The 17,130-nt window shown below is 48.3% G+C and overlaps 1 protein-coding gene across 1 annotated transcript in view; it reads left to right on the forward strand.

The window, feature by feature from the left end:
* MAP3K14 (mitogen-activated protein kinase kinase kinase 14) overlaps positions 1–17,130 on the forward strand; it is a 43,178-nt gene that overhangs the window by 6,933 nt on the left and 19,115 nt on the right. The window contains exon 2 of the mRNA XM_043466293.1: positions 15,995–16,270. Coding sequence (XP_043322228.1) covers positions 16,015–16,270 — 256 coding nt within the window. The 5' untranslated portion in view covers positions 15,995–16,014. The remainder of the gene's footprint in view (positions 1–15,994; positions 16,271–17,130) is intronic.

Consider the following 17,130-nt stretch of genomic DNA (forward strand, 5'->3'; position numbering starts at 1 on the left):
CCAAGAAGCTCTTCTACATCTTTTTCCAAGTGGCCCAAAGACCCGGAGTAGTTGGGCATCATTCCTTCTGGATCCATCCAGCTCCTCTCAGTGAAGAGGCTCTCCCTTGTGGGCAAACCCTGATGTCACATCTGAGTAATGTCCCCTCTAAGTCCAAAGAGTTGTCCTGTCTGAGATCCACCACCGTGCTCTGCTGTCTTTGACATTTCCTTTTACCAAACCAAAATTAGTTCTGTCACTACTAGGGAGAGCTGGGAGGCTTGGGACAAAGGGAGGCTTTGCCAGCCTCAAATGAGGATGCTTTTGCCAATTAAAATTAGAAATGGACTTCTTTAGCCCAGGATGTTAGGTTGGATGAACCAACCTAACCTGGGAGATGCTGTACTTTGAGAGGCAGGAATAGATTTACAAAGACGAATATAAGGGACTTCCCTGGTGGTGCAGTGGTAAAGACTCCATGCTTCCACTGCAGAGGGCACAGGTTCAATACCTGGTCAAGGAACTAAAATCTTATACTCCCTGTCATGTGGCCAAAAAAAAAAAAAAGATGAATGTAAAAGGCAGAGATTTGCGTGTGACCTCCCGTCTAACACATGTATGCAAATCTGAGCCCAGATGCTTGCCATCCAGTTCAGAAAGGTCATTGTCTCAGGAATTGGAAATCATGTGTTTCTCTCAATGAGCATATAGGAGTGTGTGTACATGTGCAGTTGCTCAGTCGTGTCTGACTCCTGTGACCCCTTGGGCTGTAGCCTGCCAGGCTTCTCCAACCATGGAGTTTCCCAGGCAAGAATGCTGGAGTGGATTGCCATTTCCTTCTCCAGCATTTAGGAGAGAGGATGACAAAGGTGGCTCAGTGGCCGGCTTGCAGGACTCCTCCTTGCTGGGATGCAGGCAGCATACAGCCACCATGCTGTGTGCTGGAGCTGACTTCTTCCCTCCAGCTCACCAGGCGACTGCACCGCCTAGGGTCTCAGAGCCTATGGCACCCGTCTGTCCTGCAGAAATACATCAGGCATCCTTTCTCCCAATCAAAGCTCACCAGGTGGATCAAATGCACTGGCTCTGCTAGGCACTAGCATCTGAAAACAAGGACAGCTGAGATGCTGTCCCTCGACAAGGTCACTGTGGTGGCAGAAAGATGGACATTGAGGCAGATACATTGTGTGTTCAGTCGCCAAGTCACGTCCATCTCTTTGCAACCCCATGGACTGCAGCATGAAAGGCCTCCCTGTCCCTCACCATCTACCAGAGTTTGCCCAAGTTCATGTACATTGAATCGGTGATGCCATCCAACCATCTCATTCTCTGTCACCGTCTTCTCCTTCTGCCTTCAGTCTTTCCCAATGTCAGGGTCTTTTGCAGTGAGTTAGCTCTTCGCTTCAGGTGACCAAAGTATTGGAGCTTCAACTTCAGCATCAGTCCTTCCAATGAGTATTCAGGGTAGATTGGCTGGTTTGATCTCCTTGCTGTCCGAGGGGCTCTTAAGAGTCTTCTTCAGCACCACAGTTCAAAAGAATCAGTTCTTTAGCACTCAGTCTTCTTTTGTTGAGGTGCTGCCCCTCGACAAGCTTGCCGTGGTGGCGGAAAGATGGACATGAAGGCAGACATATTACAGGTGCCAAATCCTGAACCATGGCTGTGGGAGCTGGAGGGGACTGAGTAAGTCCCCTCGGATGGTGGCTTCCCTCCCCAGCTCCCGTGGGGAGGAGCCCTGCCTTCCTATCCAGCATGTCTGGGCAGGAACACCCACAGTATCGCTCTCATCGTGGGTCCTTGTATCTCTTGGAATAGGAGCTTGAGAGCAATCTGGAAACTTCAGCACTCCAGGGGAAAGGAGCGCAATGGTGGAGGTATAGGCTCTGTCAGTAGAAATGTGCTGGAATGTAGCTCAGAGCCAAAGCAGACAGTGAGTAAGTGAAAGGTGAAAAGTGAAGTCACTCAGTCATGTCCGACTCTTTGTGACTCCATGGACTGTAGCCTACCACACTCCTCCGTCCATGGGATTTTCCAGGCAAGAGTACTGGAGTGGGTTGCCATTTCCTTCTCCAGGGGATCTTCCTGACCCAGGGATGGAACCTGGGTCTCCCGCATTGTAGGCAGACAGTTTACCATCTGAGCCACCAGGGAAGTCAGCAAGGAGCAGCCTGTTAAAGACACAGCTGACTTATCTTAACCTTCCAGGCTGGGGCGAAGAGGGCAGTGGCCGCACTTGCCAATCCCATATGCTTGGGGCCACTCAGAGGCGCAGGCGGATGGTCTGAGGCCTGACACATGGGTCTCAGTGACTGGGTTACAACAGTGGGAACTCGAGACCATTTCTGCCTTGGTCACCCTCGCATCTGCTCTGGCCAGCACAGCCCCTGGAGCATGGTAGCCACTGGCTGTTTGTTGTGCATGGAAGTGCAAAACTAGAATCCACACTCCTCTTTCTGGGTCATGCTGGCCTAAGAGAGGCTAAGCCACCACAGGCTGGCTCCTGGTGCCCCCTCCTTTACCAAGGAATCAATCTGAGACCCTCTGGGAATATTCCCTGTCTTAGTGTGGGTCCCAGGCCCTTTCCTCTGTCCTGGGGGAGGACAAAGAATGTGACCCCGTGTTAGAAAGAGACATGTCCTCAAGGAACATGTCAGGCCAGTCTGTCAAAGGATGTGTAGGACAGCATCTGAAACGAGGCCATGGTCAGGGTTCAAGGCCATGGTCTGATGCCACTGCCAAAGGGACCTTGTCCTTCCTTTCATATACCCCCGTGTGTTGGAAGCCTTCTGTGGAAAGCCAAGTTGTTTGGGTTTCTTGTTTATTCTGAAGTTCCTCAAACTAGTTCCTCAATTTCAGAACCAGTCACCAATAACTACAGTGAACTTGAAGCCTCTTCCCTGCCAGAGGCTGAGCCCGTCTCTCTCCAACTCCCCAACCAAACAGGTAGACCCTGCCTGAAGCCAGTCCCACCTGTGAAAAGCGGAGTTACCAACGAACAGAGGTGGGGAGGGGTTTTGTTGCGGTGGAAATTGACCATAGCCCAGGGAACCGCTCCTTGCTGAGAGCTCAATCTGAAAAGTTAAATAAGGAGAAATTTTTCACAAGCAGACCTTGCTCACGGTGATGACCTTAAGGCTTGGCAAGATCCAGAAGTGCGTTTTGACTCATCAAAGAAAGCTGGTTATGTTTGGCTTGATTTTAGAGTGGAGGGCACTTTATGGCCCTGTCATCAGAAACTGGTCATGATGGAGTGGTACACACTTCAGCTGCCACTTCATCAGAGCACTCAGTTACACAGAATACCCCAACCTGCAGATTTCAGTGACTCTATGAAATTGTTTTGACATAGCACACATTAAAAATTGTTTCCTGCATATTGGATAATACGAAGTACACATGTGGTCAGAGTTTTTCTCAACACTACCCCCTCCATCCTCCTGCATACCAGTCCCATAATTGTCTCTGGATCAGTGATGCTTCCAGTGGCATCTTTTCTATATGCTGTTGGCTCTCCTTGTGCAAAAGATTTGAAAGTTGAATTGAAAATGTCCTTGTAATACTTTTAAGGTTTATATGATACCCAATATCAGGGAACTGGGGACCAAGTAATAACCACATTTATGAATTTAGTAACTGATGCTCAAGGCTTTGCTATTAAAAGCAAAAACAAACAAATGGTAAACTAGGCTCAGGGAACCTGGAGCCAGACTTTATAAAATGAATGATGAATTTAACTTTGTTGTAGAATTGGCCCCTGGGATGGGCCCAGCTGAGGTAAGCACGGGTGGGCTAAGGAACACAGGCCTGCCACAAGCTTGGAGCCTTTGTTCCCCATTGCCATTTTAAAGTTGCTTTTTCCAGAATGTAGGCTGGCTGTGCTTATACTTCCTAGTTGAGATGCTTCCTCCTGGGTCAGTCCCTGGGTTTCTCACTAACAAATGTTTGGCTTGTGGCAGCTTCTCCATTTGGGTCCCAGTTTTTAAAACTTGGATCATTTGAAAGTGGATACAGTGTCTTGGTTAAGAGTGTGGACTTTGACATGAAAGAGACCCATGTGCAAATCCTGCTTCCGCCACTTCCTTGCAGTGTGACCTTGGGCAGATCACCTGATCTGCTGAGCCTCAGTTTATCCCTCTGTACAAGGGGAATGATAATAGAGTTATTGTGAGGATTCAAGGAGTAATATACATGCATAGCAAGCAATCTCAGCTGCCATTATTATTTTTATTATTATTGACAACCAGCATGTAATTCTGTGCAGATATACAGCAGCAGGTCATTGAAAACACCCAAAGATGTCCACAGGACAACTGATTTCAGCTCTAGCTGCTGAGGAAGCCTGGGTCCTGGTTCATCATGCATGGGCAGGTCATTGTTGAGTCCGTTCAGAGCCGAGGTCTTGCCAGCAGACATAAGCAGCCAAAGAGGGGCCAGTGTTTTTCTCTCAGGTCCTGTTCTGCCGTTTCCCACTCTTTTTTTTTTTTTTTTAAATCGGGGTATAGTTCATTTACAGTGTTGTGTTGGTTCTTGCTATGCAGTAAAGTGAATCAGTCATACACATGCTCTTTTTTTACATGCATGTCCATGTTGGTTTTTTCAGTTTTTTTCTCATATAGATCATTATAGAGTACTGAGTAGTTCTCTGTGCTATGCAGCAGGTCCTTATTGATTATTCACTTATTTATAGGGGTGTGTATGTGTCAATCCCAAGCTTCCAATGTATCCTTTTCCCCACTGGTCATCATAAGTTTGCTTTTTACATCTGTGACTCTTATTTCTGTTTTGGAAATACATTCATTTGTACCATTTGTTTCCCATTCTGTATGGGGCCACACGTGCCCACGAGCATGCCTTACATCTGTCATCTTCACCACTGCGTTAAACTTGTCACTGGATGGTTATAAAGCAATAGCAGGGAAGCACTGGCCATCAGAGCTGGGAACGGCTGGCGGAGCCATCTGTGAGCACCCTCCTGCTTCTTGAGTCACTGCAAATGAAACTCACAGTCCCCAGGGGAGAACCAGAAGGGGGCTGAAACGAAAACCAAAACCAGGAGGGATGAGCTTACCCATCTCCAGCTTCTGTGTTAGCGGCCCTGCGGCCAGAACTCACTGATCAACCCCAGGGGTTCTGGCAAGGTTTCCTTTGTGTCTCTGTGTGTGTGTGTGTGTGTGTGTGTGTACAGGTAGGGGAAGCAACCATCCAGTATTTATGAAGCCCCAGTTACAAATGTGGACCCGATGCCTCCTAGATTCTCGTTCCATACCGAGAGACCCTCTTTTAGTTATAGCTTGGTTTCACCATAGAAGTAATACCCCAGAGAGAGAATCTCTAGAGGGACATGTAAGAAACAGGTAATGGGATCCCCTCAGAAGAATGGGAGAAGGGTGGGAAGGACTTATATTTCTCATTGTATATCTTTTCTGTATTTTATTTTTGCCACTTGGAAACATCTGTTAAAAAAATGAAGACTGAGGGAATTCCCTGGCAGTCTAGTGGTTAGGGCTTTGCATTTTCACTACCAAGGGTCCAGATTCGATCGCTGGTCAGAAAACTAAGATCCCACAAGCAGCATGGCATGACCAAAAAAGAAAAATGAAGACTAAGAAAAGTAGAACCTGCTCATTGCAAAAAAAAAAAAAAAGTGAAAATATTAGAAAAGTATAAAGAATATTAAAACACCACCAAGGGAGAACCATTACTGCATATCTGTGCTAAGTGTCTGCATTTTTATAAATGTTGATAAAATATACAGACAAATGCTAGGTGGGTTCATGTTGTCATTCAGTCGCTCAGTTGTGTCCAACTCTTTGTGACCCCATGGACTGTAGCACACCAGGCTTCCCTGTCCTTCACCATCTCCCAGAGTTTGCTCAAACTCATGTCCATTGAATCGATGATGCCATCCAACCATCTCATCCTCTGTCTTCCCCTTCTCTTTCTGCCTTCAATCTTTCCCAGTATCAGGGTCTTTTCCAGTGAGTTGGCTCTTCGAGTCAGGTGGCCAAAGTATTGGAACTTCAGCTTCAGCATCAGTCCTTCCAATGAATATTCAGGGTTGATTTCCTTTAGGATTGACTGGTTTGATCTCCTTGCTGTCCAAGGGACTTTCAAGAGTATATAATTCTGTATCCTTTTTCTGTTAACATTGTATCCCATAAGCATTTTTCATATAGCTAAATATTATTTGTAAATGTTTTTAATGGCTGTGCCATGACTTATTTAATATTATCCTGTCATGTAATTAGACATTGTTATCTGAGTGTTTTACTGCTATAAAGATATACTGAACATCTTTGTACGTCTTTTCCTGTATTTCTACATACATGCTCCATACCTCCTGGATAGCAGTTCTGGAGTTGTGTGCACCAATGGCTCTCTTCCCTTGGTGTATGATGATTTATCATATTTAGAGTTCTTTTATCTACTTCATATGATGAGTAAAGGGAATAAGGGTGAGGAGAATAAGGAGGCCAGGTGCCAACAGAAGGGACTTCCTGGAGGTGGAAGGCCTGAGCTTCGCCTGGGAAGGATAAGCAGGATGGGCAGTGCGGCTCACACAAGGATGAGGCGCACACGGAGACTGTAGATCTGAGTAGTCAGCGGGGTCTGGAGAGCTCAGACTGGCCAAAGCCACACCCTGTGTTTAGGGAAACAGTGGTGAGAGATTATGGACCACAGAGTTGGGACCGGGCCCATAAGCCATGCACAGCCAACAGATGTCTTGCAGCTTGAGGTTATCTTAAGGACATGATGATTTGAGATTCAGTTCAGTCACTCAGTCGTGTCTGACTCTTTGCGACCCCATGAATCGCAGCATGCCAGGCCTCCCTGGCCATCACCAACTCCCGGAGTTTACCCAAACTCATGTCCATCGAGTCGGTGATGCCATCCAGCCATCTCATCCTCTGTCGTCCCCTTCTCCTCCTGCCCCCAATCCCTCCCAGCATCAGGGTCTTTTCCAATGAGCTAGCTCTTCGCATGAGGTGGCCAAAGTATTGGAGTTTCAGCTTCAGCATCAGTCCTTCCAATGAACGCCAAGGACTGATCTCCTTCAGGATGGACTGGTTGGATCTCCTTGCAGTCCAAGGGACTCTCAAGAGTCTTCTCCAATGCCACAGTTCAAAAGCATTAATTCTTCGGCACTCAGCTTTCTTCACAGTCCAACTCTCATATCCATACATGACCACTAGAAAAACCATAGCCTTGACTAGATGGACCTTTGTTGGCAAAGTAATGTCTCTGCTTTTTAATTAGCTTGGCCTCAGTGTGGGATGGGAGGGGTCAGGGAGAAGCTGAAAGTGGGTAAGGCATGTGCTAATAGAATGGGTGTGCGGTGATTTCGTGCGTTAAACACTGGAAGGGGCCTGGAGACAGCAGTGTTTCGGCACACGTGGGGCTAGTTAACATTGACATGTGGTGGGAACTGGGGATGGGCATAAATATTATTCCACACATTTCATCTACCTGGCAGTGTGACCTATGGAATTGGCAGCGAGACTGAGTTTTGTGGGCATGGCAGGTTTCTTTTTCATAACTGACCTGTAAGATTTTAATGATTAATGTACATTCACATTTCATTTCCTCTTTAATGGGAAATGCTTAGGCAGAAATTGCTCTCCTGGGAAGCAGGTCGCAAGCTGGCGAGGAGGCAGGTTTTGAGATTCCTGCAGCTGAGTTTCATTCCTTCCTGCAATGTCCTGTTTCTAGATCCCAGTGCCCACTCCATCTCTCTGCCAAAGGGAAATTAGCCAGCCCTAAAGAGGCCTGTAACTTGTGACATTATCGGCCCAGGCTGGGCATTATCTGTCCCAGTGGCAGGGTTTTCATTTAATGCCCAGTCTCCACCATCTGCCTCTGCCCTGTAGGTTCCTCCAACTGGAACCCTGCCCCTGAATTAGACTCCTCTCGCTCTGCTGAGAGTTTCACGCCTGGGGGTGGATCAGGATCAAGCACAGTCCCTGGTCTGGTACCTGAACTCCATCTGCAGCCTCATCTCCTGCAGCTCCCGACAAGCTTTGCTCACCAGCAACCTCAAGCTGTTAATTCCTACAGACTTTGTTCCTTAACTTTTGCCGCCCCCTCTACTTGGAATGTTGTGTAGTCGCTCAGTCATGTCTATCTCTTTGTGACCCCATGGACTGTAGCCCGCCAGGCTCCTCTGCCCATGGGATTTCCAAGGCAAGAATACTGGAGTGGGTTGCCGTTTCCTTCTCCACGGGATCTTCCTGACTCAGGGATCAAACCCCCATCTCCTGCTTGGAACACCCACTCCTTTTTCTTGAGAACTTCTTGCTCACCCCTTGAGACCCACCCCGGGTATCCCCTGCTTTAGGAAGCCTTTCCTGATCTCCAACAGGCGGGGCTAGCTGTCTGTCCATGTGTTCCCACTGCATCTTGGCGTGTCTGTCCCCGTCATCGCATCACTGTATTATAAGGAGCTACTTGTCTCTTTCCCCAGGAGACTGTAAGCTCCTCAAGGGACTGTGTCTTCTTCCTCAGCATACACCCCACACTCAGCACTGGCTCTACACCCAGCAGACCAGTACATGTTCAAAGAACGCTGTGTTAGAAGATCCTGCAATTCTCTGCAATGTGACAGGACACTCTAAAGGCAAGACCTTCCTCATCCAGAAAGCTTCACCCTGCCTCTGGATTTAGAGGCGCTTTCTTGTGGGCATATAAGTGATTGTTATATCTTTCTAAGTATTTTGTCTGCTATTAATATTATATGTTTTAGTGAGTATTGGCCTGGCATACCTCTTTTCATCCTTTGTTCGCAATCTTTCTGTATAATTCTGTTTTGTCTCTTTTAGTTAGCTCTAGCTGGATCTTTTAAAATACTGTCTGATTGTCCAGCTTTTAATGTGAAGCAGTCTTCATCTATTCGTGTGTATTGTGATTAATGATGTATTGATACTTTGACTTATTTTTGCCACGATAACTTGTGTTCTCGTTTTATACTTACTGTCCTTTTTCTTTGCTTCTTATTTCCATCTTTCCCTGCCTTTTGTTAGAGTGATCAAGTTTTCTATTTTTCCTTCTTTACACTTTTGCTTTGGAAACTGACTTATATTACTATTCTTATAGTTAGTTACTTAAGTTTTAACGTACATACTTTGTTATAGTTTTTTTCCTAATGAAATGTAAAATATTCATATGTAAATTTCACAGAATAGCAAGGCTAATATCACTCTACCCACTGGACAATCCACCCCACCCTTCTTTCTTATCTGTATTATCTAAAACTTAAATGTAGTTTTGTTTTGAAGTAAATAGAACTAGAGAGACGTTTATGTATTTTTCCCTTATTTTTATTTTTTTGCCGTGCAGCTTGTAGGACCTTGGTTCTTTGACCAGGGATTGAACCTGGGCTGCAACAGTGAAGGCACTGGGTCCTAACTTCTGGACCACCAGGAAATTCCCTAAAACTTAGTGTTTTAAAATGGTTTAAACTGATTTTTTTTTAAACATTCAATTGTTGATTAAATTGACCAACATCATATCAATTTCTGTGCCTACCATTGTTTCTTGCATCCCATTTCTTCTCTGGTTTACTTTTCTGCTTCCAAAAGCACACCCTTCAGTGGTTCTTTCAGTGAAGGTGGTACTATCTTTCCTGGAACGCTGGTTTTTTGTGTGTGTATTGTGTGGGGTTTGTTTTGTTTTGTTTAATCGTTTTAAGAAAATGAAATGACCGGTTAAAACTTATCTAGTTAAAAATGGTAACATTCCCAGGAACATGTACTGGTGTAACTCCACCAGAAGTTTGACCAATTTCCTGCTGAGCCAGCCCTTAGTGATGAGATCCCTCATTTTTAATTCTTGTGCTTCCTGCCTACACAGGCTAAGAAATTATTACCAACAGTGAGCAGACCCTGCGGGTAAAATAGAGGTAGTAATATGGACATGGGTAGTAATATTGCTGAATTCCTAGAGTTCCGGGTACCTTTGCCAACAAGTTTTTATCCTGGAAAGGAAATAAGGATGCTTAGGTTCCCGGGGAAGGGCCAGGAGTGTCCTGGTTTTAGCTTTAAAAACATGTTGATGCTCTAGTTGTATAAATTGGGCCTCATTCGTTTCTGCAGGTAATTTACCTCTCAGAGCCTCAGTTTCATCTGAAAAATATCATCAACCCTGCAGGATGGTTGTTCATCAATAACATGGATAAAGCACCTAACACATGCCCAGCACACAGAGACCTTTAATGAATGGTGGTGACTATTACAGCCCTTGACACTTAGGAGACTCTCATTGAATATCTGTTGAGTGAATGCAGGAGCATGCTAGCAAAGGCTTCATTGAGGAGACAGGTTATAAAAGATATGTGAGATCTGGACAGATAGCAGTAATAAAGGGAAAAGACGCTCTTTACAGAAGAAGCAAAGTGAGCAGAGGGAAAAAATCAAAGCTCACCCATTGATGCTCAGGCAAATGAAAGGATCAGTGCAACTGAAACAGACTGAGGGCAGGGGCTTGGAGAGGGTCGGCAGGGCAGGAAGAGGGGCTGGGGAATGCATCGTGAGCTCTGGGTCTGCCTGGCCAGATGGCTGTTTTGCCTGGCCAGCTCACTCTGCCTGGCACTTGCCCTTGGTTCCCCTTCCTGCGTACCCCTTGTTCTTGATAGGCAGAGGCTGACCCAATGTGGCCTAGTAGCCAGGCAAGCTGAAGGCTTAAAAGAGGAAGCAGCAGAAAGAGATTGGTTTTCAACTAATATCTTATTAAGGAAGTTGAGTCATTCTACTTCTGCTATTTGTCTCCTCTGGGCATTCAGAGAAGGACAAGTTTTTGCTTCCAGATGAAATATCATGAGAAGGATTTGCCCTGGTCTGCTCTGGCCCCTCAGTGGACATTTTGTAGATGGCCCTATATTTCTGTTTGACATACAGCAAAGCAAGGCTTGAAGTGTTGAATGCCTTAGGTGAGGCTTGATGGGTTGGCTGTTTGGTGCTGAAACAGAGAAGTCCCATTGTCTCAGTGATGGTGCTCATGAGCTTGGTCACGGGTAAGGGAATGAACTTTGATTTAGCATCGTCTCTTGGCCAAGCAAGCTGACTAGAGAGGCAACAGCATGAGTCCAGCTGCACCTCTGCAACTTGTCACCGTGTGACTGTTTTGGCAGGCTACTGAACTTCTCTAAACCTCAGTTTTCATTCTGAAATTGACACTAATAATGGCGGTGCTTAGGAAATATTAACTATCATTCTGAATCGAAGTCATCTAGCCTTCAAAAAATCCTGACAAATCAGTGGCATTTGGGGAACTAGAAGGAACCTCAAATGATTTCCTAGGTCGGTAGTTTTCAAACTCTTTTCCTTGAAGGCCTAGGATGCTGGAGAGGTCCTTGGTGGATGGAGGCAAGCTGAGTGTGTGGGGCCCTTGCCCACCTTCAGCTGAGCAGCTGTCTCTAATTTGAGTTACGTGTCAGTTGCACGTTTCCAGGTCTTTTATATTGTGAGGGTTGAGGTATGATTTCTTTTAATAAAAATGGTCCTGTTGCTTTTTAATAAAAAGCCTCCATGGCTAGAACTCATATCTTCTGGTCCCCAATCTGGTGTTTTTACTGTCCTTACTAAAACAGGGAACTGAAATATGATACATTTTAGAAAGGTCATCACCACTGAAGATCAAAATTTTAAACATTACTCAGTGCCTTCCAGTTTAATCAAGCAATCATTTCATCTAAACCCCATTCCTATCCCAGAATCTTAGGAAGAGAAAGTTTGCTGTCAGAGAAAGCATTGCTGTAATGGTCTCAGACAGGAACTGTCTAATAGCACTTTCTACAGTGGTAGAGGTTTTCTGTGTGAACTCTCCTATATGGTAGCTAGTATAACTGAAGAACTGATTTTTAAATTTTATTTTAAATGAATTGATTTGAATGTCACCTACAGTACAGCACAGGGAACTCTGCTAAATGCACTGTGACAGCCTGAATGGGAAGGGAGTTTGTGGGAGAGTGGATACATGTATATATGTATGGCTGAGTCCCTTTGCTGTCCATATGAAACTGTCACAACACTGTTAATCAGCTATACTCCAATACTAAGAACCCACCAGGCTCCTCTGTCCATGGGATTCTCCAGGCAAGATTACTGGAGTGGGTTGCCATTCCCTTCTCCAGGGGGTCTTTCCCACCCAGGGATCAAACCCAGGTCTCCTACATTGCTAGCAGATTCTTTACCATCTGAGCCACCAGGAAAGCCTCCAATACAAAATAAAAGAAAAATAGAAAAATAAAATAAAATAAATGTAAATAGCCATGTGGCCAGTGGCTGCCATATTGACAGTACAGCCTGACAAGTATAGAGCAGGGGTCGGATGGCAGTCCCTGGCCACTGGGCATTAGAGTCATCCAGAGAACTTGTCATAAGTACAGATTCTGGGCCTAATGCCCAGTGACTGACTCAGTAGACCTAGGGCAAGTACGTTTGAAAAGCCATCTAGTTATTGTAACTTAGGTAGGATAGCTCTGCCTTGGTGAGCTCTTCCTTGGCATAGAAGAACTGAGCCAGAATCAGGCGTTTAGCCCTGGCCTTGGTCTTCTGGGGAGACTAGAACAACCTTCTGAGGAATGTCAGACCCTTGGGAAATGTGATGAAACCTATGGACCTCTTCCCTGGAAAAACACCAATAAAGTTCCTAGGGCTCCCAGACCTCCCTGAAGCCCTCCTTGAACCCACGTTTAAAACTCCTCAGCTTGGACAGAAGATCTTTACTAAGCTGGCGAGGGGGCTGAGCTGGTGCCTGGGAACCTTGTCCGCTGCAGCTGTGTCACAGATGTGCCCAGGGGTTGACCTGGGGCTCTCCCCGTCTTTCCCACCGCCAGGCCCCTCCAGGGGGTCACAGAGGCCCCACAGAAGAGAGAACAGGCAGTGTACGTGGATCAGGCCCTACAAGAAGACTGACTGAATTCTGCCCCTTTCCCTTCCCCTTGTGCGTTCATGGCCTTGTGAGTGAGCCGAGCGGGTGTGGCTGTTGCCACTGCTCACATCCTCAGCTCTGACACATGGAGCAGAGGAAAGAGTGCATCTAAGGCCTGAGTGGAGCTGTGGAGAGCATCCAGCTGAGTAATGAATCAGGATTTTGACTTGCCTTCAAAGGCAGAGACACAGCAGGCTCCCACTTAGTCCTCACTTCCCGCGAGCTGCAGGAGCGAGACAAGGGGCAGAGCTGCAGAGCTCCGGGCTGGGGCAGCAAGCCGGGGCCCAGAGCCCAGAGCTGGGCAGGCCCACCCAACCAGCAGTCCCAGGCTTAGTGCAGAAGCCCATGTTTTGTAGATCAGAACCCACGTGGAAGTGGGGAGGGAGTGAGGAAGCAAGCGTGTGTATATGTCGAGCGCTGCTGTCCGGCCAGAGTGTCCTGAGAATAGCCTCTTGAACTTGGAGACAGTTGATGAGAGTCTGAGTCATGGTCATGTGGCACCGGAAAGGCAGACACAGGAGAAGCTGTACAACTCCCGGGCCATGATTTCGTGCCCCCGGGAGGCGAGGGTCACCCTGTTTTCCCCGTGCCCTTCACAGGTTCAGCAGCCAGCTGCTGGGTTAGCTTCTCAGGCTCCCTTGTTCCTCTCTCTGCCTGCCAGGCTGCCGGGTGAGTCATCAGGGCACTGCAGAGGAGGCGGCCCCGACCTCGGCTGCCTTGGCCTCGGTTTCTCTGGGACGGGGAGCCTGGAGTGCTCTCAGAGGAAAGACCAGGGCCCCTGGCCAGCTGCCCACCCAGCCACCAAGGTGAAAGGACAGCTCGTGGCGGAGGGGCGCCCCACGCCTATCTGGAGGAGCGCCAGCTCCTGGTGAGCCATGTCAGGCAGGAAAGGCCACATGAGCCCGAGCGCAGCTTGGCTGTAAACAGGCGGGTGCCTCAGAACAAGACTGACCACTGGCCACTTCTCTCGCCATCTGGTGAAACTCTCTTCATCCCAAGATGCCCAGCATCATCCTTGATTCCCTCCTGCAGTCAGCACCCCTGTGCCCTGCTCTGCTGCACACCAGGGGCACCATCTCTGCCCTCAGGAGCCTTCTGCCCAGGGAGGCCCATGACATTCCCCCTTGCCTGCAGCCCAGGGACTGGGGAGTGGACAGCACAGCCCAACAGGCCCGGTTCCGCACGACCCCATGCAGACTGGTGATCTCTGACAAGTCTCTGCCTAATTAGGCCACCATGAAAATGAGGAGATTGAAGCAGTATCCCTGTAGGCATATCTCTAATACTGTTAGATTTGGAGTGCTGGGGGTCTGTTTATAAGATTTCGTTTTTCTTATAAAGAGGCTGAGAGAGGTAGGCCCTACCCTAGGCCCTGGATCAAGTCCTTTTGGAGATGGACAGGGGCTGCAGAGGTGTGGAGTGGGATGAAAGTACTCTTACAAGTAGAACAGCCAGCCTTGGAGGGCTTTCACCTAATTGAAGTCAGAGCACCCCTTAGACTTCTTAAGGTCATCAAGAAACAGTGAGGCCACCCATTCAGCCACCTGAGCATCCAGCCTGCGGGGCCACACCGGCATCCAGGCTAAAAGCTGGAACCACTCTGAGTTCAAAGCTAGCAGGCCCTTGAAGGCCGAGATGTGAGCATCAAATTCATAGCAACCGACAAACCTTCCCCCACCCCGCACACCCCAGTCAAGCTGCCTTAGCCTTTCGTGTCTGCTGTGGTGAGGCAGATACTGTAGGCAGGAGGTTTCAGCCTAGAGTTTCCCAGTGTCCCACTGTCTCTTAGAAGCTTCCAGCCTAATCATGCAAAAGGGCAGAGGTATAGAGGCCTGGCTTCCCGCGGTCTGTCTTCATCCCTCAAGAGCAGACGGAGGAGTGAATCAGGATGAATGGAGCTACCACAGAGAAGACCTCATCTGTTAGCAGCAGCCTGAGGACCAAGCTGCCATCAAAGAGCACTTATGAAAGTGTCTCAGTTCTTAGGCTTTGTTGCAAACAAGTCATGACCCCGTAGGGCACTGCCCTTGGGAGTTCAGAGCCCCCGTCTCTAAAAAACTTCCCAACTGCTACCAATCTCAGGGCAGCATTGTTCCCTTTTGTGACCACTCCAGCCCGCGTGCTCTTTGCACAAATTGTCACAACAGTACACTCTCTCTCCCATCTGGCTCTGTGGGAACGCAGAGCTGGGGGAGACGGAGCCCAGAGAGAGATGAATTCTTGTGCTTTTTCCTCATATTTCTAGAGGTGTCAGTTGGTGGTGGGGTGCGTGGACTCTAATACAAATTCCATTACTAATGTTGCCTGAAAGAAAAACGATACCCGAAAGAGGTTTTCAGCAAATGAGTTTGGACATTACAGAAGGAAGCATGTCAGTCCCTTCTGGAAAGCCACAAATAGATGCAGCTCAGGAAAGGAGCCAAGTTCTGGGGTTGCTGCTTGCATGGTTTTTAGGTTTTACAAGATTTCGTATGTGTCTGTATATAATGTGTATATATATAAATAGACACACACGCAAATCTATATATATACGCACATGCCTGTATGTGTATATATATATATACACACACACGCACATGCACTCACATATGTACATGCATACCTCTACCTACAACTTGGAAACAAAACAAAACCTTGATTCTCTCCGCTTGGAGAAAAGCCCTCAGTGAGTGGCACAGGCATGTCCTTCAAGAAGGCAAGGCTTGTGCAGAATTGGTGAGGTGACTAATGGCTTTGGAGCATGGGATCCACCACCCTGTTCTGCGGAAACAAAGTTCACCACAAAACAAACAGCAGAAGACGACTCAGCCATTATTTACAAAGGCAAGAAAGAACCAACCCAGACATTGATCCACAGCTGTCCCAGAGGAGGCGGGCCAGAGTTCTTTTTGTGGAGTGGAGGGGAAGAGCTGGTAGGGCCGGTGGGCTCACCCCACACGAGACCGTGGTCAGGTTGCCATTTGGATCATTTGGAGGATAAATACATGTGGCCTGAGGGGGCAAAGGCCCTCTGTCCCCTGCTTTTCTTCTCCCACTGCAGCCTGCCCTGGGGTCTGGGGGTGACCTGCTCTGCGTTTGGTCTCTCTCACAGGGTGAGCGTGAGCCTGGGAGATGGCAGTGATGGAAATGGCCTGCCCAGGCGCCCCTGGCTCCACAGTCGGGCAGCAGAAGGAGTTCGCCAAAGCCAAGGAGAAGACACAGGCGATGGGGAAGAAGCAGAGCTCCATCCACAAGCTGGAGGCCGTGGAGAAGAGCCCCGTGTTCTGCGGGAAGTGGGAGATCCTGAACGACGTGATCACCAAAGGCACAGCCAAGGACGGCTCCGAAGCTGGGCCAGCCGCCATCTCCATCATCGCCCAGGCCGAATGTAAGGGTCCCGGGCTTCGGGGCAGGGTAGGGGGGCGGAGAGAGAGGGTGGGCACAGCGTTTGGACAAGGGTGGTTGGCCACATGTAGGGCTGGGCTCATGGTCCCCTTGTGGAAGAGGGTGGTCAGGGTGAGCACCATAGGAGACACAAGATAGGACCAGGGGTTAAGCCAGGAATCAGTGTGACGTGGGAGCTAGGACAGTGCCAGGGCGGACGTGCAGGAAGGGAGAAGTGGCTGACGAGGCATTGCCCATGGTGACCAGAGCAGGGGAAGGGAGCTGGGAGGCAGGGATGCGTGGGCTCCAAGGTGCTGGGGAGTCTGCAGCCTCGTCAGGCAGGCCCCCTGGGACCTCGGGCAGCCTGAGCATCTCTGGAGAGGCCCAGACAGGAAAGGCCAGGTCTCCCGGAAAGCCGCTCTGGGGCATTAGGCTCTTCATCGCTTTTACCTCAAGGCGGCCCCCACCCCAAAGCATGAACACCTGCCCTCAGGCCTGCAGGGCAGGGTGAGGCCCGGTCTGGTCCTTCTGCTTCCGCTAGCAGGAATTCAAGATGGTTCAGAATGATGGCTGCCACCAGAGCCTGAGAAACTCCCAAGGCGGTGGGTAGGGTCAGGAATCCCCTCCCTCCCCACACCTTCCCTCCACCCCAGGAAGTTTTGGGGTGGAGCCTGGCGAGACTGACAGCTGGTGCTGGTATTTTCCCATGTACGCCCATCCTTCCCCGCATCTTCCGATTCCTCTGGCTGGTCTTTGACGAGAGATGAGAGAATAAAAATTAAAGTGGAGTGAGTGGCATAGTAATGGTAGTTCGACCCACACACATATATAATAGTATATACTGAGCCGTGTGCTAGGCACCGT

Source organism: Cervus canadensis, chromosome 1 (assembly GCF_019320065.1).
Source record: "Cervus canadensis isolate Bull #8, Minnesota chromosome 1, ASM1932006v1, whole genome shotgun sequence".
Taxonomy (NCBI): domain Eukaryota; kingdom Metazoa; phylum Chordata; class Mammalia; order Artiodactyla; family Cervidae; genus Cervus; species Cervus canadensis.